The 26,907-nt window shown below is 38.4% G+C and overlaps 4 protein-coding genes across 4 annotated transcripts; all 4 read left to right on the forward strand.

Moving 5' to 3' along the window:
* Window positions 1–720: 720 nt before the first annotated feature.
* On the forward strand, window positions 721–1,074 carry LOC149844708 (putative CCR4-associated factor 1 homolog 2). The gene has a single exon (XM_089986041.1). It carries the CDS (start codon window positions 721–723, stop codon window positions 1,072–1,074), a length of 354 nt encoding a protein of 117 aa, XP_089842167.1.
* Window positions 1,075–3,394: 2,320 nt separating this feature from the next.
* Window positions 3,395–4,201, forward strand: LOC149844709 (putative CCR4-associated factor 1 homolog 2). Its single transcript, XM_089986050.1, has one exon. The coding sequence runs from the start codon at window positions 3,395–3,397 to the stop codon at window positions 4,199–4,201; it is 807 nt and encodes a 268-aa protein (XP_089842176.1).
* A 2,355-nt stretch (window positions 4,202–6,556) lies between these two features.
* Window positions 6,557–7,354, forward strand: LOC149844710 (putative CCR4-associated factor 1 homolog 2). The gene has a single exon (XM_089986058.1). The coding sequence runs from the start codon at window positions 6,557–6,559 to the stop codon at window positions 7,352–7,354; it is 798 nt and encodes a 265-aa protein (XP_089842184.1).
* A 16,283-nt stretch (window positions 7,355–23,637) lies between these two features.
* On the forward strand, window positions 23,638–23,946 carry LOC149844711 (uncharacterized). Its single transcript, XM_089986068.1, has one exon. The coding sequence runs from the start codon at window positions 23,638–23,640 to the stop codon at window positions 23,944–23,946; it is 309 nt and encodes a 102-aa protein (XP_089842194.1).
* The last annotated feature ends 2,961 nt before the right edge of the window (window positions 23,947–26,907 follow it).

The following is a 26,907-nucleotide window of genomic DNA, read 5'->3' on the forward strand; positions in this document are numbered from 1 at the left end:
AACACAAACATGGGATTCAGTGAATCATCGAGGGAGAACATACACCACCCTCTCCATCATCACTAAGTAACGACATGGCAGATCCAAGAAGCCCAACTCCTGCGACCACCATCACTATCAATAACCAAACTATATATCCTCACTCTACGTAACGAGAGAGAGAGAGAGAGAGAGAGAGAGAGAGAGAGAGAGAGAGAGAGACACCCCTACTACCAGATCTTCTTCCTTCTCCCTTTCTTGTTCTTGGCCCATAACATTTTCACATTTTTTTCAGGCCACATGGAACTCCCCATAATCAGGCAACTCTGGGCTCACAACGTCCACGAAGAGCTCAACTTCATCCGCCAGATAGTTGTCCACCATCCCTACATCGCCATCCACACAGTTCTCATCGGCTTCCCGGTGCGGCCCAATCCTTCCACCCCTCGCACCAACGACACCATCTACGCCTGCGTAAACCACAACTTCAACACCCACCGCGTGCGCCTCCTCCAGCTCGGCCTCACCTTCTTCGACGAGCACGGTAACCTCCCCACCCTGCCGAGCACCGGTGAAGAATGCATCTTTGAGTTCAACGTCAAGCTGGCGAACTCCCCGGACGAGCTCGAGGCCGATTTCCGGTCGTTCCTTATGAGGAATGCCATCGATCTCGAGCGCAACCTCCAGGAGGGCATCCATCCGGACGTCCTCAGCGTCGAGCTCTGTCGCTCGGACACGCTGATGGAGAACCGGATCCGGTGGGTGACGTACGAAGGAGGCAATATCTTCGCCTCGATGCTGAAAGTTCTCAGGGACCGCTTGCCAGAGAGGCGCGAGGAGTTTTTGGAGAAGGTGAATCTGTACTTCCCAAAGTCCTACGACGCGGGGTACCTGATGGCATCTACCGGCCGCTCGCACAATTTCGCGGCGGTGGCCAACTTGGTCGGCGTTGGGTTGCAGACGCCCGGGTACATGTTCCGCCATGGACCGGATGGCAGCTTCCTCACGATGAAGGTGTTCTTGGAGATGAAGAGACGCTTTCCCAACGGAATTCCTGAGGATCTAGCGAACATCTGCTTCAACAACCCATTCTGAAGAACATAGAGAGAATATTCTTGAAAGGTTTAGTTTCTTGCTGGTGTCGGTGGTTCAAGTCTTCAAGATTCGTCATGGGTGGTGCAAGATCACTGCTATCGACCGATACAGATTTCCGTTCGTTTCTTTTTTGTTTTTCTTGGTGTTTGTGATTTGTTCTTCTTCTCCATCAAGCTGCATCATGGCTACCCTGAGATCACTGCCATCGATGCTGAACTCGAAGCATTAGCTTCGTTTCTTCGTCCCTGTGTTTTTGGTGCTTGTGTTTTCGTGTTCTTTGTCGTGGGCATACGTTCTTTTTTGTTATTTCTTGCATGTAATGGCGATTTGTGATGTAATTAGTTGGTTTTGAAACATGATGTTGTAAAGTCCGCCTATTGAAGGTTTGAGGCACAATTCAATTGAGCTCTTATTCTCCTTCTTCAATTATGATACCTAATTGAAGCCAACCTTTCTTGTATTCTTTTGATTTGTAGGTTCTTACATTTAAAGACGTTCTTTTTTTGTTTACCTCTTTCGGGAGGAGCAGTTACTGTCATATTAAAAATACCGTTTTATATTCTATATCACCTATGCACATCTAGCGTGAGAGAGGTATGCGTGGGACCCACTCTCACATAACTGACGGTTCCCAAGTGAGATGTGCGGTGGGAATTCAATATAACCAGCGATTTGTCATCTATCATATGACCAAAAGAGGAGAGAAAGTGTTTTGCACATGGATGCACAGAAGCAGTATTCATGTAGCACACAATCTTGCTAAACTAGTGCATTTAAAGTAAATCGCATATATTTCAATCGTATATGTCTCAGATGATCTCCAAGGCTATGACTAAGATTGGTAGGCCAAGCTCAGTGCAGGGGTAAGGGTTGGAGTGATTTAGGAAGTTTTATGATTTTCACTGCAACTGGACTTTAAAGGAATGTAATTATGTGATAGTTGATTTGCTAAGATAGGATTAGTGCTGGGAAACAAGCCCAGCAGCTCGCAAACCGGCTCGTGTTTGGCTCTTAAAGAGCTCGCTGGCAAGCTGAATATCAACAAAACGTACTCATCTCGGCTTGACTCGCATAAGCTCATTAGGTATTAAAAACCATATTTGTATTTTACTGTATTTTTTATGGAATCCTATTTCTTCTTCATCCAAACCAATGCATTTTAGTTATAAACTAGAGAGCTCAATCTCAGCTTGGCTCACTACAAAAATGAGCCGTGCTTGAACACTTCTGGCTCAGCTGGTTCAACCCTTTTCCCTGCCCTAGATAGGAGTTTTTTCATATTTACACGTAGAAAACGTTCCAGGAACAGAGGCTTAGTCATGCTGGCTCTACCTGCCATACGGTCAATGTCTTGGCAACGTAAAACTTTGTGAGCCTATCCTTTGCCCCCAAGAGCCTTGATAAACTTTGGGATGACAAACCACTAGACTAGTTTCTTGGATTTGCTTCCTTCTCGATAATAATCGATGGTACAATTATATGGTGTAACTATACAGGGATGTTATTTAGATATCAATAGTTTTCATCAAAAAAGATGATCCAAGGCTCAAATCCTATTAAATCGATGATATTTAAACTACATAGGTGATGACATAAGAGATGAGGTGTACCGGGTTGTTACCATATGGTCCTCTTTCACTCTACAAAAACTGATTACGATATGTTATAGGGATGTTAATGGGTCGGACTCTGGTTTTACCAAGTCCGGTGTAATTGGTTTCGATTTAATCGAGTTCGGACTCAGATTGAATTGGACAAAAGTGGAACTGGAACAGAAAAGCCGATATTTACACTTAATCGAGTTTGGGTGGGTTTTAGTTGGATTCATATCTTGGACGAATTCAGGTTCTGGATTTGAATGTAAAATTCAATAGCAATCCCGAATACGATTATTGATAGGATCTTAGATTGGATACCGAATCAACTAATCGGGTTCACATTTGGTTCGGGTCTGGGGTTACATTTGACCCGTTGGCACCTCTCTCTCTCTCTCTCTCTCTCTCTCTCTCTCTCTCTCTCTCTCTCTCTCTCTCTCTCTCTCTCTCTCTCTCTCGTATTCAAGATGCCCAACTACCACCACCATCACCTTCCAAAACGAAACTACAAATCATCACTATGTAACAACATGGCAGATCCAAGAAGCCCAACTCCTAAGACCACCATCACCATCAATAACCAAACTTTATATACTCACTCTATGAAAGGAGGGGAGACAGAAAGAGGAGAGAGTCCTTCCGGATCGAGCCACCCCCTTCCCGATTTTCTTCCTTCTCCCTTTCTTGGTCTTGATCCACAACATTTTCACATTTTTTTTTGCCACATGGAACTCCCCATAATCAGGCAACTCTGGGCTCACAACGTCCATGAAGAGATCGACTTCATCCGTCAGATAGTTGTCCACCACCCCTACGTCGCCACCCACACAGTTCTCATGGGCTTCCCGGTGCAGCCCAATCTATCAACCCCTCTCACCAACGACACCATCTACGCCTGCCTAAACGACAACTTCAACACCCACCGCGTGCGCCTCCTCCGGCTCGGCCTCACCTTCTTCGACGAGCACGGCAACCTCCCCACCCTGCCGGGCATAGGTGAAGAATGCATCTTTGAGTTCAACGTCAAGCTGGCGAACTCCCCGGACGAGCTCGATGCCGATTTCCGGTCTCTCCTTATGAGGAATGCCATCGACCTCGAGCGCAACCTCCATGAGTGCATCCATCCGGACGTCCTCGGCTTCGAGCTCTGTCGCTCGGACACGCTGATGGAGGATCGGATCCGGTGGGTGACGTACAACGGAGGCAATATCTTCGCCTCGATGCTGAAAGTTCTCAGGGACGGCTTGCCGGAGAGGCGCGAGGAGTTTTTGGAGAAGGTGAAGCTGTACTTCCCAAAGTCCTACGATGCGGGGTACCTGATGGCATCTACCGGTCGCTCTAACAATCTTGAGGCGGTGGCCAACTTGGTCGGCGTTGGGTTGCAGACGCCCCGGTACATGTTCCGCCATGGACCGGAGGGCAGCTTCCTCACGATGAAGGTGTTCTTGGAGATGAAGAGACGCTTTCCCAACGGCATTCCTGAGGATCTATCGAACGTGCTCGGTTTCAACAGCCGATTCCTAACAAGATAGAGAGAATCTTCTTGAAAGGTTTAGTTTCATCAAGGGTGGTGCAAGATCACTACTATCAACCGATACTGATTTCCGTTCGTTTCTTTTTTGTTTTTCTTGGTGTTTGTGTTTTGTTCTTCTTCTCCATCAAGCTTTGTCATGGCTACCATGAGATCACTGCCATCGATGCTGACCTCAATGCATTAGCTTCGTTTCTTCGTCCCTGTGTTGTTAGTGCTTGTGTTTTCGTGTTCTTTGTCGTGGGGATACGTTCTTTTTTGTTATTTCTTGCATATAAGTGGCGATTTGTGATGTAATTAGTTGGTTTTGTAACATGAATGTTGTCGAGTCTGCCTATTGATGGATTTAGTCACAGTTCAATTGTGTTATTTTTCTTCTTCAATTATGATACCTAATCTCCTTGATGTGAACCTTTCTTGCATTCTTTTGATTTGTAGGTTCTTACATTTAAAGACGTTCTTTTTTTTGTTTACCTCTTTGGGGAGGAGCAGTTACTGTCATATTAAAAGTACCGTTTTTTTTTGGTTTCTTGGACTTGCTCCCTTCTCAATTACAATCGATGTTATAATTATATGGTGTAACAAGTTGGGGATTTTAGGAATGTTAAATGAGCTTTATGAGACTAGCTTGAAGTGTTCAAGCTTGGCTCAATCTTGTAGCGAATCAAGCCGACTTCAAGCTCATAATCAGCCGAAGTTAAACAAGCCAAATTTGTGCTTGGTTGTTTATAAAAAGGGGTGTGTGGGTGTGGGTGTGTGTGTGGGTGGGTGGGTGGGCGGGGGGGGGGGGGGGGTGCGGAATAAGAACCAGATTAAGACCTGAGTCCGGACTCGAGGGTCCGATTAATACATGGATCCGGGTATAGTTTGTGAAATTTTATACCAGACCCGTGCCCGACTAGAGTTTCTATTAAAAACCGCAAAATTTTCAATGCAAAAATGACAAAAAATATATATTTTACCGAGTATGGATCATGTAGTTCTTATCTGGTTCGGGTATGGTTTCTCTTATGCTGGGTCTGACGATGCCATACCTGAAAAGTGGGGCCAGGTATGGTTCCATATGGCTAATCAAATTCAAAGTTGGATTCAGATTTAGATGATGAAAGGGTATTATTGGGTCCAACTAATTACATGTACTCACACGATTTGGATATGCGCCAAAATCTGATGTCCATCAGATTCAGTTGAAAAATTGTAAACCGAAACCGAATCCAATTATTAAACAGATTCAATTTTTTTTTTACTGAAACTGACTACTCAAAGTAGGATTTGGGGAAGATATCCGATGACATCCCTTCCCAGTCTCTGTACAAGAAGCTGACTACCATATGCGATTTGGACCCAGTCATCACCAAAGTCATCGTTATATCATACCCTTTCTTGAGATCTTATCGATTGAAGTAGTTTTGTTCAACTTGACCTTGTATACATGATCCACACATTGTCCATTTACTGAAGATTGGCATTCCACCACAAGTAGATGATATTTGTGGTAATTCAAAAATCAATGTCCAAAAAAAATGCAATGATTTTGCCAATGAAGATATAGTAGTTTTCATCAAAAAACTCGATCCAAGGGTCAAATCCTATTAAATCGATCATATTAAAACTATATAGAGGATGACATAAAAGATGAGGGGTACCGGTCTGTTACCATATGGTCCTCTCTCACTCTACAAGAAGCTGATTACGATATGATACAGGGATGTTAATGGGTCGGACTCTTGTTTTACGAAGTCCGGTGTAATTGGTTTTGACTTAATCGAGTTCTCGGAATCTGATTGAATTGGATAAAACTGGAACCCGATCTGAAAAGCTGATATTTACACTTAATCGAGTTTGGGTTTTAGTTGGAATCGTATCTTAGACGAATTCAGGTTCTGGATTTGAATGTAAAATTCAATACCAAACCCGAATACGATTATTGATTGGATCTGAGATTGGTTACCGAATCAACTAATCGGATTCACATTTGGTTCGGGTGTGGGGCTACATTTGACCCGTTCGCACCCATATTGACTCTCTCTCTCTCTCTCTCTCTCTCTCTCTCTCTCTCTCTCTCTCTCTCTCTCTCTCTCTCTCTCTCTCTCTCTCGTATTCAAGATGCCCAACTACTACACCATCACCTTCCTAAACGAAACAATATGTTATCACTATGTAACGACATGGCAGATCCAAGAAGCCCAACTCCTACGATCACCATCACCATCAATGACGAAACTATATATGCTCTCTCTATGTAACGAAGAGAGAGAGATAGTCCCTCCGGATCGAACCACCCCCCTTCCCGATCTTCTTCCTTCTCCCTTTCTTGTTCTTGGCCCATAACATTTTCACATTTTTTTCAGGCCACATGGAACTCCCCAAAATCAGGCAACTCTGGGCTCACAACGTCCACGAAGAGCTCGACTTCATCCGCCAGATAGTTGTCCACCACCCCTACGTCGCCACCCACACAGTTCTCATCGGCTTCCTGGTGCAACCCAATCCATCCACCCCTCGCACCAACGACACCATCTACGCCTGCGTAAACCACAACTTCAACACCCACCGCGTGCGCCTCCTCCAGCTCGGCCTCACCTTCTTCGACGAGCACGGTAACCTCCCCACCCTGCCGGGCACCGGTGAAGAATGCATCTTTGAGTTCAACGTCAAGCTGGCGAACTCCCCGGACGAGCTCGATGCCAATTTCCGGTCGCTCCTGATGAAGAATGCCATCGACCTCGAGCGCAACCTCCAGGAGGGCATCCATCCGGACGTCCTCGGGGTCGAGCTCTGTCGCTCGGACACGCTGATGGAGGACCGGATCCGGTGGGTGACGTACAACGGAGGCAATATGTTCGCCTCGATGCTGAAAGTTCTCAGGAACCGCTTGCCGGAGAGGCGCGAGGAGTTTTTGGAGAAGGTGAAGCTGTACTTCCCAAAGTCCTACGACGTGTTGTACCTGATGGCATCTACTGGCCACTCGTGCAATCTCGAGGCGGTGGCCAACTTGGTCGGCGTTGGGTTGCAGACGCCCCACAACTTCTTCCGCCATGGACCGGAGGGCAGCTTCCTCATAATGAAGGCGTTCTTGCAGATGAAGAGACGCTTTCCCTACGGTATTCCTGAGGATCGAGCGAACGTGCTCTGCTTCATCGACCGATTCTGAACAAGAGAGAGAGAATCTTCTTCAAAGGTTTAGTTTCTCGCTGGTGTTGGTTGTTCAAGTCTTCAAGATTCATCATGGGTGGTGCATGATCACTGCTATCAACCGATACTGATTTCCGTTCGTTTCTTTTTTGTTTTTCTTGGTGTTTGTGTTTTGTTCTTCTTCTCCATCAAGCTTCGTCATGGCTACCATGAGATCACTGCCATCGATGCTGACCTCAATGCATTAGCTTCGTTTCTTCGTCCCTGTGTTGTTAGTGCTTGTGTTTTCGTGTTCTTTGTCGTGGGGATACGTTCTTTTTTGTTATTTCTTGCATATAAGTGGCGATTTGTGATGTAATTAGTTGGTTTTGTAACATGAATGTTGTCAAGTCTGCCTATTGAAGGATTTAGTCACAGTTCAATTGTGTTATTTTTCTTCTTCAATTATGTTACCTTTAAAGAGAAACACACTAGAGACAAAGTCCACAATATTAACGTGGTTCGATGAACAATCACCTACGTCCACAATACTCCACGTGGATTTTTTTCACTATTAAAATAGTTACCAAAATGGTTAAATGGTCTATCGGTTATCATTATCCATGCGGTTACACATGATAAGAGATTGATTCTTTAACTGCCCCGCTGTTATTATCTTCGGTAGCTTGACCCTCTTGAACTCTGTTATTATCTCCAATAATGTTAGCCTCTTGAGCTAGAATGATATCCCCAATCTGGTTGGCCTTTTTAGCTGGAACAATAAACTCGTGCTTATCAAGTTTATCATTAACAATTGGATCTCTTGTTAAGGTGATAAACTCGAGTTTATCATTTGGAGGAGGAGAATCTTCTTTATCATTTTGGTAGGATTATCTTATTGCATAAACTTGAGTTTATCATTTGAAGTAGGATTATCTTCTTTGGTAACAATTTCCCTCAAATTGGTTGTGGGCGAAGTATAGAGAAGAGCCAAAATATTGTTAAAAAAAGAACAAGTGGTTGATGAAGAAATACTCTAAAATCACACAAAAGAAATGTGTGCGACATAAGTTCAGTAGTGGTTGATATTGTGGATCTATATTTCGCTTTAGAGTTGGACCTAGCAATAGTAGGTTGGTTTTTGGAACTCTAGAAAATGCAATTGTTACCAAAAAAACATGCAAAAACTAGAGGTAGAGCACCGGATAATATGGCAACCTGCCCAATCAACATCAGAAAATGCATTTAACGACAAGGAGGTGTGCGAGAGTAGCTGAATTTTGTGGTTAGTAGTGCCATGAACATAACAAAGAATTTGTTTAACTATATGAAAATGAGCATTGTTCGGGTTCTGCATGAACTGACTGACAAAATTAATACTAAATGATAAATCTGGGCAAGTCGTTGTGAGATACTGAAGGCCTCCAACAAGGCTCTGATAAAAGGTAAGAGTTTCAGAATGAAAAATCACCATCTTTGGTGCTTGTGTCATGAGTCATAATAGGTGTGAATACAGGCTTGACACCAACCATCTGAGCTTTATTTAGGAGCTCATAGGCATATCATTTTTTATTTAAGAATAGAACTCTTAAGAATCGTTGGACTTTAATTCTCAAAAAATAGTGCAAGAACCCCAAATCTTTCATTGCAAATTCTTGACTTACAGTTTTGATAAAATGACTGAGAAATTGAGTATCATTGTCAGTAAGAATAATATCATCAACATATAGTAAAACAATAACTATCATGGATCCACTTTTGCAGATAAACAATGCTTGAAAAAAATCAAGAGACCGGAGGAAAGTGTCAAACCGATCATATCAAGCTCGAGGAGCCTACTTTAGCCCATATAGGCTTTCTTCGTCTTACAAATAAAATCTGGACATTGAGGATCTTGAAATCTTTGAGGTTGTTCAAGAAATACTATATCATTCAAATGACCATGTCAAAATGCATCTTTAACATCCAAATGTTGAATATTCCAGTTATAGGCCAAAGCAATAGTGAGGACAATACATATAGTAGCTGGCTTTATAATTGAAGAAAAAGTTTTCATGAAGTCAACACTTGGGATTTGATCAAATCTCTTAGCAATAGGAGAAGCTTTTAATCATTCTACTGAGCCATCACTTTTTAATTTGGTTTTATAGACCCATTTACTTCAGATTATATGCATTTCATGCTCTTTAGGCACAAGATCTCATGTATCATTGATACCGAGAGCATGCATTACATCATGCCAGCCTTTATGTGCAAGAGCAACCTTGAGACTCTTAGGTTCTTGAAGAATAGATAAAGCAACAAAATACTTGGGATTGAGCTTTATTATTCCATCCCTCATACGAGTGACCATATGATGAACTCAAAAATTATGAGTATCAGAGGTGCCTTCTTCACTTCTTCCATTAGCAACTACCTATTGTGACTATCATCAAGACTTAAGTCTCTAGCATGAGTACCCTGAGATGGAACACTAGTCAGGTCATTTTGGACAATCTCTCTTTTTATGACCGGCTCATCATGTTGTTGCTCACACATCAGGTGTCTAGGATCCTGTTGGTTATTAGATTTAATCAGAATGTGATGATGATATGAGTCTCTCTCATCTGACCATTCTTTCAAACTTATTAACCCACTCACTCGTTGGCTTTTTGAAAATAGTAACCCTGGTATTTTGTAAGGAAAGACACCTTCATCAAATACATGTCTTGATGTATAAACTCAGCCAGTAGGCAAAAATAGGCAATGATAACCCTTTGTGGTGATCACTATAACCCAGGAATACACATGATAATGTTTTTGGGTCTAATTTGTTTATGGAATAGTCTCGAAGGTAGGAAAAATATCGACAATAAAAAACTCTCAAACTTGTATAGTCAGGTCTTTTCTTAAACACCTTCTCATGTGGAGTTTTCATAGAAAAATTTGGTGTTGGCAAGAGGTTAATTATCCAAACTATAGTTAAGAAAGCTTCAACCCATAACCAGACTAGAATTTGAGCATAAAAAGCATAGTCAAGCCTAGTTTGGTGATAGACCTATGCTTTCGTTCAGCTATTCCATTCTGTTATGTGGGTTTTAGGCAACTTTTATAGTGAACAATCTCATTCATCTTTAAGTATGTCTTGAGTTCAACACTTTCAAACTCACCCCTTTTGTCTGTTTGAAATATTTTTATTTCTTTTCCAAACTGAGTTTGGACATATTGATGAAATTCGATAAATTTTGAACATAATTTAGATTTATGTCTCAAAGGAAATACCCATAAAAAATGAGAATAATCATCAATGAAAACTATAAAAAATCTGAATTTTTGGGGGGAGGTAACAAAAGCAGGTCTCCATAAGTCATAGTGAACTTTTCTAAACAACTCCATGCAATGATCATCAACAAAGAGAAAATGAAGCTGACTTGTTTTACCCGTTTGGAAATTTGCACATGTGCACTTTTAATGGACTACAACTTTATTGAAATAAACTTATTTTTTTCAAGAAAGTCGACAACTGAAGCATTCACATTCCCAAGTCGTTGATGCCAAACTTTTCAACTGGAGTTTTTAAACCTTAAAGAAAAAAAAATGTTGCTCGTGACTAATCTTGTTAAGTTGTTGAATCTATACAGACCTCCTACTCTACTCTCTGTCGTCACTTGCTTGCCCATCCAGTTGTCATTAATCACAAAATCATCAGATAAAAACTCAAACAAATAAGGTATATAAGAGGTTAATTGACTAACAGACACCAATTTCTTTTTAATTTTCAGAACAACCAAAACATTATTTAGGTGATAAGAGTGGTCACCATTTTCAATCTTAGTAGACCATACTGGTGTGAGTTTCATGAAAAATCTTTTTAAAACCAAATTTTTTATAAAATCCAAGTGAAAGACAGACACCAAAAATATAAAAACTGGCTCGCACGAGTGGTGAAGTTCGGATCGATCTCAGGGAATGGGAAATACTTGTATTCAAACACATAACTACACTACTCTTTATTGACAAAAAGAAAAAGAATTAATTAAATAAAAGAATACTAAAAGAGTATTGCCCTACGTAGAGGGCTTAAATAAATAATAAAATGCCTTATTACAGACCCGAATGAATTGAATTGAATTAAAAATAAAAAACTAATCTAAAAATAAAAGTAAAAGTCTTCAATGCTTGAGTCCTTGTATCCCTTTATGTCCCTTATAGGTTGAACACTTTTCTATAGTTTGATTAAGGGCTCCCTGAGGGCACTTCTGAGGCTTGAGGTGACCTTAGAGGGTACTTCAAAGGCATGAAAAGGGGCTCACCACACATCCAAACACTTTCCTTCAAAAAATCATATAACAAAACACAGCAGAACGAAGCATAAATGAAAAAAAAACTAAACAAAAACTAAAGCACTAGAAGATGAAATAGGAAAACTAACTAACAAACTAATAACAATTTATGAAACTAACTATTTAAATGAATTAGGCAACTAATGAATTCAAATCAAAGAAGGATGAAATTGACTACCAACATGTGAAGACGTAAGATGACTAAACGAATTAACAATAATACTATGAACTTATGTTAATGAAAGTAAAACAAGAAGGCAAATAATTAATCTCCAGAAAAACATGAATTCAGAATTAACGACACGCTAACTATGCATACTATAAATTAAAGCAGGCTAAGTATACTAAATCAAAAAAAATAATATGAATCTAAACCTAATTAATACTCTAATTCCGTAACTTGAAACAAATGTCGAGCTACTAGTATATGCATTCAGCTATGAATAATCAACTCATAAGGTATAGTTATGAACTAACATTCTAATGGGAAACTAGAAAAATAAAATGAAAGACATCAATTGGGAAATCAATTAGTAAACTATTAATTAGCTAAAACTGACAAAAATAAATAAATAAATCACATGTAACACCACTATTTCAAACTGCAGCACATGATAAACTACCTAAAACAAAAATATGTTAATTAAACTAATGCAACCATGAAATAAATACACAAAACCAACAAACAAAATAAAATAATGACTAATGAAATCCAAGCTAATGAAAGAATTAACTAAAATGCAACTACACACGGTAGAGCAGACTTAATAAAATATTTTGTTTATGGATGCTTGTATAGTAACCTAAGTAAAGAAAAGATCGGCTATCAAAAGAGAGAAAAAAAAAACATCAATAAGAACTAGTAATTCACGCAGATAAAGAAAACAACTTTACCATATTCTTAACACATCTAACTAACTAACTCAACAACAACATCTAACTTACTAAATGTTAATCGACTAACTTGTGTAAAAATGTTAACTAACCTATATAAAATCAATTGACTCATTAATATGAACTAACGTGTAAATTAAAACAACTATTGAAATGCATAACTTATGAAATAAATGATGGCTTGGGCTTCAAATTGCGTTAATCATGCTGAAAGGCATGTTCGACACTGCTTGAAGTTTAGGTTACTAATAGAATTAAAAATGCAGAAAACAAAAGAAAAACTTTTAATGCAGACTATGCAAACCTATGCCCGTATGAACCACTTACACCCAAATTTAAAACTGACGAAAAGGAATAATCACGATTCAAATAAAAGAACAGGGAAATAAATGTATTGAATTAAAAAGAAACACAACTAGGTTAAAACTTAGCTAACTGAATCAACTTTAAAAAAATGCTACTTTTAATCTACAGAAAATGCAAGGCAAACAAAAATCAAATTTATTTGTAACACGACTAATGTGTTATATATTTTTCTTTTCTTTTTGCAATGGTTGAAAATAAATAATCTAATTAGATGTAATAACAGCGAAAAATTAAAAAATATGCTTTATGCAATGCTCATGTAAAACGTAAAGAAATATGCATGCGCTGAAACTAAAAATCTATGGAGATGGGGGAGAAGAAACAAATTGTGTGGTCTGTCTCCGATGGAGAGGTTGAGAAGAGAAGATGGTTGATCTCAGCTATATACATGCCTCTTCGATGAAAAAGGTCAGAAAAGTCGATGAAGACGAGGTTTAGAGGATCGATGAAATAAAGAATAAAAAGAGGAAGAAGAAGGAGAAATAGAAGGAGAAAAGAAATCGACCAAGAATGAAGAAGAAGGGAAGATGGAGGCAAGAGGTAAGGGAGGCAAGAAGGCTGCTAGAAAAAAATGATTTCTCCAGCCCTCTTAATCCTATTTATAAGCCTAATTAGGTTAAAATCTAAAATTTCTAAAATGTTTGATAATTTTCACTAATTTCAACATGGGTCCTTCTCTGGAAACGTGTTTTCCAAAATGATTTATTTTCTAAAAGTAATTAACAATAATTAAGTAAGTCCTAATCTCACTAAATTATCAATTATAAAAATTCTAACTAATAAAAATACCGAAAAATGCAGGGCCGAATAAAAAAATGTGATTTTTCCAAAAATTTAATTTTGAAGCAGATTCTCGAAAACAATAATAAAGATGGGTTTTTAATGCAATTTTACATTGAATCATGCATAAAATAAGATGAATAAACTTATAAAATGTATGCATAATCAAATACCCCCATGCTTATCGTTTGCTAGTCCTCGAGCAAACTGAAGAAAAAAAGTAAAATATACTAAACTACTCAAAATAAATACTAACTCACTCTCATAGGAATCACAGTTGCATTTAGCATATGCAACAAGCCTTTTCAACCCCTGGGTTGCCCTAGTGGAGCCCCAGTGGATGAGTAAGGTCTCGTGAGGGTTTCCAGTGATGTTACCCAAAAACATCTTTGTCATATATATATAAAACTTTTTACTTTAAAAATCATTAGGCAGTCAAGAAGTTTGTTTTCACAAATATTTTGTGCCATTACATTATCAAAGCATGATTAGAGTCTTTTACCTGCCACCATAGAATAAAATATTTTCTTTCACTTTTCTAAAAAGCATAATCATTTATGTCTTATTCTCAGAAATTCAAATATACACATGTTATTATTTACTTATCCTCACTCATATGTTTTCTGCATAGGTTTTCTCAATATTTGCTTCTAAGCAGTGAAATTTTTCTTTTTTTACGCTCTCTTTTTTTCTTTTTCTTGACTTTTAATTTTCTATACTTTTTCTTTCTTTCTTTTATTGAGCACTATATCAAATTTCCAGATTTTGTGACCCATGTAATGAGCTTTGGGTCAATGACTCTCAGACCATACGACCTTAGGGCACCAGATACAAAGTATCCCTCAGACTTAATTGCTTGAGTCACTAAATGTTCTATTTTCATAGTTTTACGTATAACTTACTTCTTGTCATGTGCAATGTCAACATCTATTAGGCTCTCTATAAAGTCCATGTAACGGGCTTTCAAACTGGTGGCTCCCAAACCAGATGACTTTAGGGCACCAGGTGTAAACACCCTTCAGGCTCAACTTACTCAAATGAAATAGGCCAGAGATATTAACTTAGACAAAGAAGTGACTTCCTTCGTTATCCTTTTCGACATGAAACTCAAACACATCAACTTGTACTGTGGAATACGAAGATACCAAACAACTAAACATATGTGCTTTTCACTTTTTGAACTCTTATTTTCACAATTATGTTTATTTGCTTAGTTTTTCAAAAATAAAATAAAAATATGCATATTCATACTTGTGATTCAAAATAAGCTCTAACATGCATCTATCATCATTTCTTTAAAATCCACATAAACAATCACGTTTTTCTATATCCGTGTAAGAAAAAAAATCATGGGGATTAAAAATTCTCTAAAAACATTAGATTTTGCAAAGCAGACATATAAGTTCAAACTCATTCCTTAAAAGCCTAATTTTTATGAGTTTTCATCAATGTGCAAGTACCAAGACAGAAAAAAATTGGGTATGCAAACTACACCCTCCCCCATGCTTGAATGACACTGTCCTTAGTGGCACTCCCACATGCTTGTATGAAACTAAGTGAATGCATATGAGAACAAAGTAAATAAGAGAAAAGGGTAGAAGTCACCTGATCCACACTGTGGAACCTTACCTGATACGACATGTCAATGGTTCTCTAGAGGTTCTACCTGTCTCACAGTTTGCAACTCAACAAAAAATGTAATGCATACATGATCTGGGCTTGACGCTCATGAAGAAAAACTACCTAAAATAGAAAAACTACTAAAGCTACTAATGATACACCATAAATATGGGCTACCTTCCATAAAGCGCTAAATTTTACGTCATCAACTTGATGGATCTCTAGTGACCCTTCATCTCTATAAGATTAATAGATGTGAAGTCACGCTCAATCAGGGACTCTGAGGAAAATTGTATCATTTATGACACTACGCACTATGTTTCATCCAACTCTACCCCTATGCACCCTATGATGATTCTCTGGAGTGAAAGGAAAGAGTTTAGTCTCCACATGGAAACTATTCTCAAATGGTGGAGAGCCAAGAACCGAACATCTTTCAATATAAGCAGTGGCAGACAAGGGGGAGTTGATGTGATCCTACTTGAATATATCAAGCATTTCGTGCAGGCATGCCCCCTGCTTGCCAAAATCATGCGGTTTGGCCAAAGTCTGAGGAAAAGGGGTTACGGAAATATACAAAGAATGCACAAGCTGTGGGCCCTGCCCATTCTCCGTAGGCCTAGTGGAGGAGATCGACTGAGCAATGGGTGTGGCAGTGGGTTCGCCAGTCGACTCCTGAGTAGGGTGGAATGTCTTCCTACTCCAAAGGGACATAACAAAGTTGACCTGCTTATGGTGAAACTCTGTGAGGTGCAGGTCATGATACACGGGTTTTTTCTCCTTCAGGTTAACGATAGACTGACTCGAGAGGCTTTCCTCGCTTTGGCTACTCAAAGCTTCAGCTAATTATCCTACTTGAGTCTCTAGCTTCGCTATCAACTGCGTATGAGAGCTGAAAGTGGCTTTGATGTCAAAGAAGGTCTCATGAAGCTTCTCCTGAAAAGATGGGCTCGATGTGGGCTCATAAGAAGAAGGCAAGCTATACTGGGGGTGGGCCTGAGAAAATGTGGGATGCGAGTAACCTTGCGGAAAGTTACCCTGTTTGTGTTGTATCTGGAGAGGCGGATGGGGTGGCTCTTATGGATTTCTCCACACAAAGTTGAGATGCTTTCGCCATTCCGAGTTATAGGTGGGTGCATAAGGATCGTGCAATGGTCTGGCGAAACCTTGGGCATCATTCACTTGGTCCTGAATGAATTCAGGATAGAGTGGTGTTGTCGGACACTCAGAAACAAAGTGTGCAGGGCTAGCACATAGCTTGCACACTTTTTCTACTTGATTTATCAAAGCTGGGTTGACCAGTAATTGATCTACTTTTCTGATCAACTGATCCACTTTGATTTGCAAATTATGTTTGAACCCAACTTCATAAATCCCTCCCTTCTTGGGATCACTAGGAACATGTGTGGTCCTATCAAGCCGCGAGGACATGACATGGTGCATAGCATTTTTGCTTAATGTTTTGAGTTGGGTCCATGCCTCATCCTCGCTTTTGAGAATGAACGTGCCCCCACACGAAGAATCAACCATTTACCTATCCTTCTCGGTCAGACCATCATAAAAGTACTGCACCAATTGCCCATGGGGCACCTGGTGGTGGGGGTACTTCCGGAGAAGATCTTTCACCCTCTTTTAGGTCTCATGGAACTGTTCTCCCTTAATCTGAGAGAAACTTGTAATGGCATTACGAAACTGGTTTGTCTTATCAAATGGGAAATACTTCTTGAAGAACTCATGTTGCATGTGTTTCCAAGTGGTAATTTGAACAGTATCGTGGGCCTTTAGCCAATGCTTGGCTTTGTCCTTGAGGGAGAATGAGAACAATGTCAACCTCAACGCATCATTCGCAAAATTGTTGATCCACACCGTAGAGCAGAACTCAAGGAATTCATCGAGATGACGATAGGGGTATTAGTTGTTTAGGCCATAGAAAGATGAAAGCATCTGGATCATGTTGGCCTTAATCTCAAACTACGGTGCTCCTATAGTGAGTTTTGCGATGCAGGAGGCTGGAGTGTAAGCATTGGGAGTGAAGTACTCCCTAAGAGGACGGGTCAATGGCTGATCTTGGGTCATGAGGCCGAATCGATGGGCTCTGCTAAAAAGAGACTCGAGGTCCTTAACTAACTCAATAATCTTGGGATCAAGCGAGTGTTGCCCTTGTGTGCACCTCAGGGTAGACCAATACAGAAACCGTCCTAAGGAACAAGTTTCCTGCCTACCTAACGTGTAGTGCGGCCAAACCACAAAGCACGTAAAAGAAAAAAAACTAAAAAGTAGTAAACAAACACCATGCAGTTGTACTCAATATATATCCTAAAGAAAATAAACTATGAGCACGATACCAATCGTGTGCAGTCACCTCTAAGAGTATCCTAATAGGTGGGCCATGCAAGAAAGGTAAGCTGGTATCTATGGTGTGGAAACACGTGGTTCTACACCTAGATGCAGAAAAGAAACTACACAATTCTAGTTAATAAACAGGGAAAAAGAAACTAAACAGTCCTAAGTAAAGACAAAAGAAACTAGCAACCTATCAAAATACGAATAAACACTGGCAATAAAGTGAATACTCGTATTAATTGTCGTCCCCCGGCAACGGCACCAAGATTTGGTGTGAGTTTTATACAAATGCTTTTTAAAACAAGATTTTTGATAAAGTACAAGTGAAAGCCAGACACCAAAAATATAAAAATGGGCTCGCACGAGTGGTCGAGTTTGGATCGAGAAATACTTATATTCAAACACACAACTATACTACTCTTTATTACAAAAAAAAAAAAGAATTAATTAAATAAAAGAATACTAAAAGAGTATTACCCTACGCAGAGGGCTTAAACAAAAAATAAAATGCCTTATTACAGATCCGAATAAATTGAATTGAATTAAAAATAAAAACCTAATTTAAAAATAAAGGCAAAAGTCTTGAGTGCTTGAGTGCTTGAGTCCTTGTGTCCCTTTATGACCCTTGTAGGTTGAACACTTTTGTATGGTTTGATTAACGACTGTGTGAGGACTCCCTGAGGGCACTTCTGAGGCATGAAGGGGCCTCAGAGGGTACTTCAAAGGCACGAAAAGTGGCTCACCACACGTCCAAACACTTTCCTGCAAAAATCATAAAACACAGCAGGACGAAGCACAAACAACACCAAAAAAAAAAAACTAAACAAAAACTAAAGCACTAGAAGATGAAATAGGAAAACTAACTAACAAACTAATAACAATTTGTGAAACTAACTATTTAAATGAATTAGGCAACTAATGAATTCAAATCAAAGAAGGATGAAACTGACTACCAACATGTGAAGACATAAGATGACTAACCGAATTAACAATAATACTATGAACTTATGTTAATGAAAGTAAAACAAGAAGGCAAATAATTAATCTCCAGAAAAACGTGAATTCAGAATTAACGACATGCTAACTAAGCATACTATAAATTAAAGCAGGCTAAGTATACTAAATCAAAAAAAATAATATGAATCTAAACCTAATTAATACTCTAATTCCGTAACTTGAAATAAATGTTGAGCTACTAGTATATGCATTCAGCTATGAATAATCAACTCATAAGGTATAGTTATGAACTAACATTCTAATGGGATAATATGTTAATTGAAAGGCAACTAGAAAAATAAAATGAAAGACATCAATTGGGAAATCGATTAGTAAATTGTTAATTAGCTAAAACTGACAAAAATAAATAAATAAATCACATGTAACACCACTATTTCAAACTGCATCACATGATAAACTACCTAAAACAAAAATATGTTAATTAAACTAATGCAACCATGAAATAAATACACAAAACCAACAAACAAAATAAAATAATGACTAATGAAATCCAAGCTAATGAAAGAATTAACTAAAATGCAACTGCACACGGTAGAGCACACTTAATAAAATATTTTGTTGATGGATGCTTGTATAGTAACTTAAGTAAAGAAAAGATCGGCTATCAAAAGAGAGAAAAAAAACATCAATAAGAACTAGTAATTCACGCAGATAAAGAAAACAACTTTACCATATTCTTAACACATCTAACTAACTAACTCAACAATAACATCTAACTTACTAAATGTTAATCGACTAACTTGTGTAAAAATGTTAACTAACCTATATAAAATCAATTGACTCATTAATATGAACTAACGTGTAAATTAAAACAACTATTGCAATGCATAACTTATAAAATAAATGATGGCTTGGGCTTCAAATTGCGTTAATCATGCTGAAAGGCATGTTCAACACTGCTTGAAGTTTAGGTTACTAATAGAATTAAAAATGCAGCAAACAAAAGAAAAACTTTTAATGCAGACTATGCAAACCTATGCCCGTATGAACCACCTACACCCAAATTTAAAACTTCCGAAAAGGAATAATCACGATTCAAATACAAGAACAGGGAAATAAATGTATTGAATTAAAAAGAAACACAACTAGGTTAAAACTTAGCTAACTGAATCAACTCTAAAAAAATGCTACTTTTAATCTACAGAAAATGCAAGGCAAACAAAATCAAATTTATTTGTAACACGACTAATGTGTTATATATTTTTCTTTTCTTTTTGCAATGGTTGAAAATAAATAATCTAATTAGATGTAATAACAGCGAAAAATAAAAAAAATATGCTTTATGCAATGCTCATGTAAAACGTAAAGAAATATGCATGCGATAAAACTAAAAATCTATGGAGATGGGGAGAAGAAACAAAATGTGCGGTCTGTCTCTGATGGAGAGGTTGAGAAGAGAAGATGGTTGATCTCAGCTGTATACATGACTCTTCGATGAAAAAGTTCAGAAAAGTCGATGAAGACGAGGTTTAGAGGATCGATGAAATAAAGAATAAGAAGAGGAAGAAGAAGGAGAAGTAGAAGGAGAAAAGAAATTGACCAAGAATGAAGAAGAAGAAGGGAAGATGGAGGCAAAAGGCAAGGGAGGCAAGAAGGCTGCTAGAAAAAATGATTTCTCTAGCCCTTTTAATCCTATTTATAAGCCTAATTAGGTTAAAATCTAAAATTTTTAAAATTGTGCGATAATTTTTCACTAATTTCTATAAGGGTCCTTCTTTAGAAACGTGTTTTTTAAAAGAAATTTTTTTATAAAACTAATTAACAACAATTAAGTAAGTCCTATTCTAACTAAATTATCAATTAGAAAAATTCTAACTAATAAAAATATCGAAAAACGTAGGGTCGAATCGAAAAGATATGAATTTTCCAAAAAATCAATTTCGAAGAAGATTCTTGAAAACAATGATAAAAATGGGTTTTTAATGTGATTTTACACTGGATCATGCATAGAATAAGATGAATAAACATGTGAAATATATGCATGATCACATACATGGGTAACATTTAATCCTACATCATTTCAACCATAATTTTTTTTGAACCACAATACTTGAAGCAAGTTTCGAGATTACCTGGGTTGGCCGTAATGTAAGAGGTAACTCCCATGTCAGGGAACCAATCTTGATCTTGGCTATTTTCTAGTTTCATGACAGTGAGAGCCTATGTTACATCTTCAACTTGATAGGCATTATTAAAATGATGTCAACAATTTATGGCATTGTGATTCATGATAATGCATGAGATTCATAATGTTTTATTACAAATTCATGCATTTATATTTAATTTTATGGCTTAAGTACCCGTGTTTATGATGTTTGAGGTGCAAAGAGGCTTCAGTTCAAATTTCATGTGAAACTGACCCAAAAAGAGGGAGATAAAGCGACTTTAAGGTAATTGGATCGGTTTTCGATGAGATCTAGATCGAGATCCAACCCAAAAATTCCATCATGGATCTTGGATCAGATCCAAGTCTAAATCTACATAAGAACCCAAGATCCAAAGTAAAAAAAAAAAACCAAACCACCCTCAAAAGTGGCGCCTAGAATAATTTTATAGTTTAGGTGGTGTTTTGAAAATAGTTTTAACATAAGATTGTTTTAGGAATTGTTTTAAAATATTTTGATTAAAAGAAAGGCTGCAACAACCCTAGCAGCCATCCAACTATCCTTGAGAAACCCACTTCTCTCTTCCACCTTCTTTTCCACTTCTCCTTTTCCACTTCTTCTTCTTCTCCTTCTCTTCCTTCCATTATTTTCTTCTTCGGGTCTCTTTCACCTTCATCAGTTTTTCTTCATATTTTGTGTGTGCATCGTTGTTGTTTTTTGTTGTTCTGTGTAGGAACATCGTCTTGGAGCAAGAACTCATATGTAGTACAAATGTACCACTTACCTTCACCGTTGGCGACCGAGAGTCCTCTTCTAGCAACCGCCAACATCTCTTCTCTTCTCCATCGTTCTTCCCCTTCGACAACTCCACTTCGGGACGTGTTTCAGCAAGAGGGCTTCGAAGTTGCAGCAAAGAGAACATAGGTACATGGTTCTTGGGAAGGCAGACTGCTCTCTTCTTCCTAGAAATCGTCGGACAACCCTTGAGGTGTGTCTTCCCATCCACTGCTTGTAGTTATGCAGAGATTTAGATAGTTTCATTGACTCTTAGGATTTTAGTTTGTTCGTTTGTACTGTAGTTTAGGTTTTAATTTTAATTTTGATTAATCTTCTTCTATTTTGCATCTTAGAATAGGTTTATTTAGTTGGAGTTTTCTTTTTTAGCATTTAATTTTTTTTTTTGCGTAATCGACACCTAAGGTGAAGACTGTAGGTTTGGCAGTGGGCACCTATTTAGCTGTGAGGGCTGGTTAGGTGGTTCTTGACCAAACTGTGGTCCTCAAACCTAATTTAGGTTAGTTTAGAATTAGTTTATTGTTGATTCTAGGTTGGAGTAATTAGATTTGTTATTATTTGTAGTTCGTTCTCTTTTTAGTGGTGACCATTAGTTTGATTTTTTTTAAGTTGATAGTTAGTTTTCTTTCTTTTTTTTGTGTTGACCGCTGTTTTTTTTTTTGTTTATGTTGACCATTAGTATAATCTCATTGTGTTCATTTTAGTTTTTGAATAGTGTTCAATTAGATAGATTTATTATTGCTTATTTGATTAGTTATTGAATTCCTTTCAGTTGCCCTCAAATTTAGTTAGAATTAATTTGTGTGAGTTTTTAACTGTTAGTCCTGCGGCCCTTTTTGTTATTTTGATAATAGTCTTGTTAGTTAAGGTATAGTTGTGTTATTTTATTTTGCAAGTATTTTCTCTTAGAGGTTGCCTTTTTGGAGAGGGGGATATCTATCATTACCTTTTTACTTGAGCCCAAAGAGAAGGAGTCCCGAGCTTAGTTCAGGATTTGCTTTCATTTTAATTATGTTTACTTTTATGACATTGTAATTGCAAAGATAATGTAATTTTTTTATTTTCTTTTAAAATATTAATAAAGTGAGGTTTTTTAAGTAAAATATTATTTTTTATTGCCCATTCCTTGAGGAGACGATCCGACTTGCCACCCTACAGGAGTGCAAGGACTGGTTTTAAATTTATTATTTGGTGTACAGTTCTTATTTTAAAAATAACCATTTGCAAAATCGTACCAAATTTTTTGTACCATTGCCAGGGAATGGCATAGATAATGTCTAATTCATTACTCGCTTTATTAATATTTTTTGTTTAGTTAGTAAATATAGGCTTTAACTTAGTTAGTAAATATAGGTACATGATCTTTTACTTTGTCATATTTAAGATTATTTATTTAGAATAGTCAGTGCACTCATACCTGACACAGACGTTAGCGTATGCAAGGGTGTAGATGTTTGGGCTTTCTGTTGCATCCATTTATCGAAGACCCTGAGAATCTACTTTGTTCTTCTTGAGGTCAAAATGAAATAGATGATCAAATGGAACCTTCTGAACCTACATGCCCTTTGAGGTAGTACTTTATACCCACAGAGTACACTTAGGCATCATGCATCAAGAGACCTAATATAGTGGTGCCACATTATGAGATTAAGGCCAGTGTTATTTAGATGTTGCCTTTTTTTTATGGCCCTAGTCATGAGGATCCCTACAAGCATTTAAATGAGCTCCTCGAGATATGACCCATAGTCATAATCTAGAATTTCGAGGACGATGCCTTAAAATTGATCATGTTCTCATTTTCGTTAAAGGACAATGCCAAGTATTGACTAAAATTCTTAGATTTCATAGAGATAGGGTCTTGGGATCAACTGCAGAAAGAGTTCCTCAAGAAGTATTTTCTGATAGTTCATACTAATTAGTTTAAGCGAGCCATCATGAGCTTCACAGAGCTCAAGGGTGAGCAATTTCATGAGACCTAGGAGAGAATGAAGGATCTCCTTAGGAAGTGTCGCCACCACCAGATGCCAAAATGACAACTGGTTCAATACTTTTATGACGGTCTATCTTAATGAAATCATCAGATGATTGATTCTTTGTGGGAGGGTACTTTTGTGTTAAAAAATGAGAATGAGGCATGGCATCTGCTTGATACATTGAGTGAGAAATCATTACATCATGCCTCTACCTCACGTGCTGAGAGGGCCTCACCAAGGATTGTGAAGAAGGGTGGTGCTCTTGAGTTTGGTACAGTGGCTGAGTTGCAGAGCAAATTAGACTTGCTCACTCAGAAGCTAGATCAACTTTTTGTTGGCCCATCACCTACTCATATGGTGTGCGCTCTGTGCGCTAGCCCGACACATGTTATTACTGAGTGTCCTTTGACATCTTAGTATCCTGAATTTATCCAAGAAGAAGTTCAAGCTGCTAAGGGGTTCGCCAAACTCGTAAACAACATCTTTTCTCTTACTTATAATATGGGTTGGTGAAACCATCATAATTTCTCGTGAAAGAATCCACAAGCTTTGATCCCTGCCCCTCCAATATAGAAGGTTAGGCCTAATGCTTTCACTCAGATCTATCAAAGGTCAAGCTATCCCTAACCTTCTCCTATATTTCCCATAATAACACCTTAAGAGACCATCCATCAATCTTCCTTTGAGGAGAGACTTTTCTAAGCATTTCAAGAGGTAAAAACCTCCAACCAAATTGACTTTAAGAAGTGCAACAAAGTGCTAAACTCTCACATGCAGTCCATAGCTAAATTAAAGATACATATGGGACAATTAGCAGAGGCATTAACTAGGAGAAATGATGGTAGTTTACTGAGCCAACGTGTAGTAAACTCTAAGGGCAGGGATCCCAAGTCTTCTTGTCTATTTATGACAGATCCTCACCAGTAGCAGGCTAAGGTAGTTATGACCCTTAGGAGTGAACAAGAGTACCTGTCAGTCTCGAGAGAGACGACTGATGAGCCAGGCCAGACCATGCCTTCTACTTCTGCTCAACTATCTACCCCTACTGAAGGCAATGATAGAGGTGAGTTTCCTCAGAAGAAAGAGGATTCTCCAGTATATGTCCCGAAACTACTATATCCTAAAGCCCTGGAGTCCCCAGGAGGCATTAGCAAACAAGGGGTTAAGATGCAAGAGATGCTTAAAATTTTTAAGCAAGTGCAGACCAATCTTTTCTTGCTTGATGCTATTCAGCAAGTGCTTGCTTATACCAAGTTTCTAAAGGAACTTTGCATGCAAAAGCGTAAATCAAGAGGCAAAGTTCCTACCAAGGTTCTTCTAACGGAGCAGGTGAGTTCGATACTTCAGCACCAAACTCCACCTAAACTCAAGGATCTTGGTGCTCTTATTATCTCATGCATCATAGAAAATATTCAGATTGAGTGAGCATTGTTAGATCTTGGGGAAAGTGTGAATATCTTGCCAGGGAATTTCTATGATTTGTTTGGCTTAGGAGAGATAAAGTCAACTCCTATTACCCTACAGCTAGCAAATCGTTCTATCAAAGTTTTGAGAGGAATCCTTGATGGCGTGCTAGTCAAGGTAGATGAGTTTTATTTTTTAGTCGACTTCATTATCTTAGATATAGAGGGTGTAGACATCCAATGCCAGACTCTGATCATTTTGAGTCTGCCAATTTTGGCAATGGCCAATGCATGTATCAATTATCGTATCAGAATGATGGATGCACCCGCTGAAGATGAGGCTTGTTTCCATGTAGATATTGTTCAGAATTTGATAAAAGAAGACTATGTTTTGTTATTAACTAGAGATCCACTAGAGGCTTATTATTTGTTAGAATATAGCTTGGATAGGGATTTTGTAGATGTGTCTTCGATTATGTCTAGTACCTTTATTTGGAGAGGAGGATTTGAGCATCTCCCCTCTTTAGCTGAGACACTGGCCAAGTCTTTGATTTAGTGTCCCCTAGAGCTTGAGTTGAAGTCTTTACTGGTTTCACTTAAATATGCATATCTTGAAGACAACCACACATCGCATGTGATCATTCTGCTAACCTCATAGAGGATCGAGAGAGTAGATTGATTGAGGTTTTGCAAGAGCACAAGGTAGTGATAGGTTGGGAAATGGTAGATCTCAAAGGGATAAATAGATCCCTCCTTTTGCATGCACAAGATCTACTATGAAGAAGGATTTAAGCCTCTGTGATACATGCAGAGGAGACTGAATCCCAACACGAAGGAAATGGTCAAGAAAGAGATGGTCAAGTGGCTAGATGTAGGAATAATTTACCCTATCTCGGATAGTCAATGGGTGAGTCCAGTTCAAGTGGTCTCTAAGAAGTTTGGACTCATAGTGGTTAAGAATGAGAGGGAGGAGAGTATTTCTATGAGGACCACGACAGGGTGGCGAGTCTGCATAGACTATAAGAAGTTGAATGCAGCAACGCGAAAGGACCACTTTCTATTGCCATTCATTGACCAGATCCTTGAGAAACTTGTTGGGCAAAGCTACTTCTATTTTCTGGATGGCTATTCAAGATACAATCAAGTAGCACTTCACCCTGATGACCTAGAGAGATGTCATTCACATGTTCCTATGTCACTTTTGCTTTCAAGTGTATGTCGTTCGAGCTTTGCAATGCCCTGACTACATTTCAGCGGTGCATGATGGCAATCTTCTCTAATATGATAGATGATGCTATGGAGATCTTTATGGATGATTTTTTAGTGTATGGCTCTTCTTTTGATGATTGTTTTCATAAATTATCTAGGGTGCTCAAACATTGTATGTAGACAAACCTTGTTCTCAGTTGAGAAAATAGCCACTTTATGGTCCAAGAGGAAATTATGCTCGGGCATATTGTGTCCAAGAGAGGAATTGAGGTGGACCGAGCCAAGGTGGAGTCGATCTCACGATTGACCCCACCTGCTACTGTCAAGCAGGTCCGTTCTTTCTTAGGGTATGCAAAATTTTATCGATGGTTTATTAAAGATTTTAGAAAAAATTGTAGACCATTGTGTGCTTTATTGGCCAAAGAGCAGCCCTTTAATTTTGATAAGGAGTGCAGAAAGACATTTGAGACACTCAAAGATGCATTGACCACTGCATCGATTTTGAGGCCTCCGGATTGGACGCTTCTATTTGAGATCATGTGTGATGCATCCGATTACACCATAAGAGCCATTTTAGAGCAGAAGATTGATAGGAAGTCCTATGTGATCTACTACGCAAGCCTGACTCTTTCTGATGCTCAAATGAATTATACCATAACGAAGAAAGAGCTACTCGTTGTAGTTTTTATATTGGACAAGTTTAGGTCCTATTTACTTGGTTCTAAGATAGTTGTCTATTCTGATCATGCAACATTAAAATACTTGC

The sequence above is a fragment of the Nuphar pumila genome, chromosome 2 (genome assembly GCF_984573655.1).
Source record: "Nuphar pumila chromosome 2, dmNupPumi1.hap1.1, whole genome shotgun sequence".
Classification (NCBI taxonomy): domain Eukaryota; kingdom Viridiplantae; phylum Streptophyta; class Magnoliopsida; order Nymphaeales; family Nymphaeaceae; genus Nuphar; species Nuphar pumila.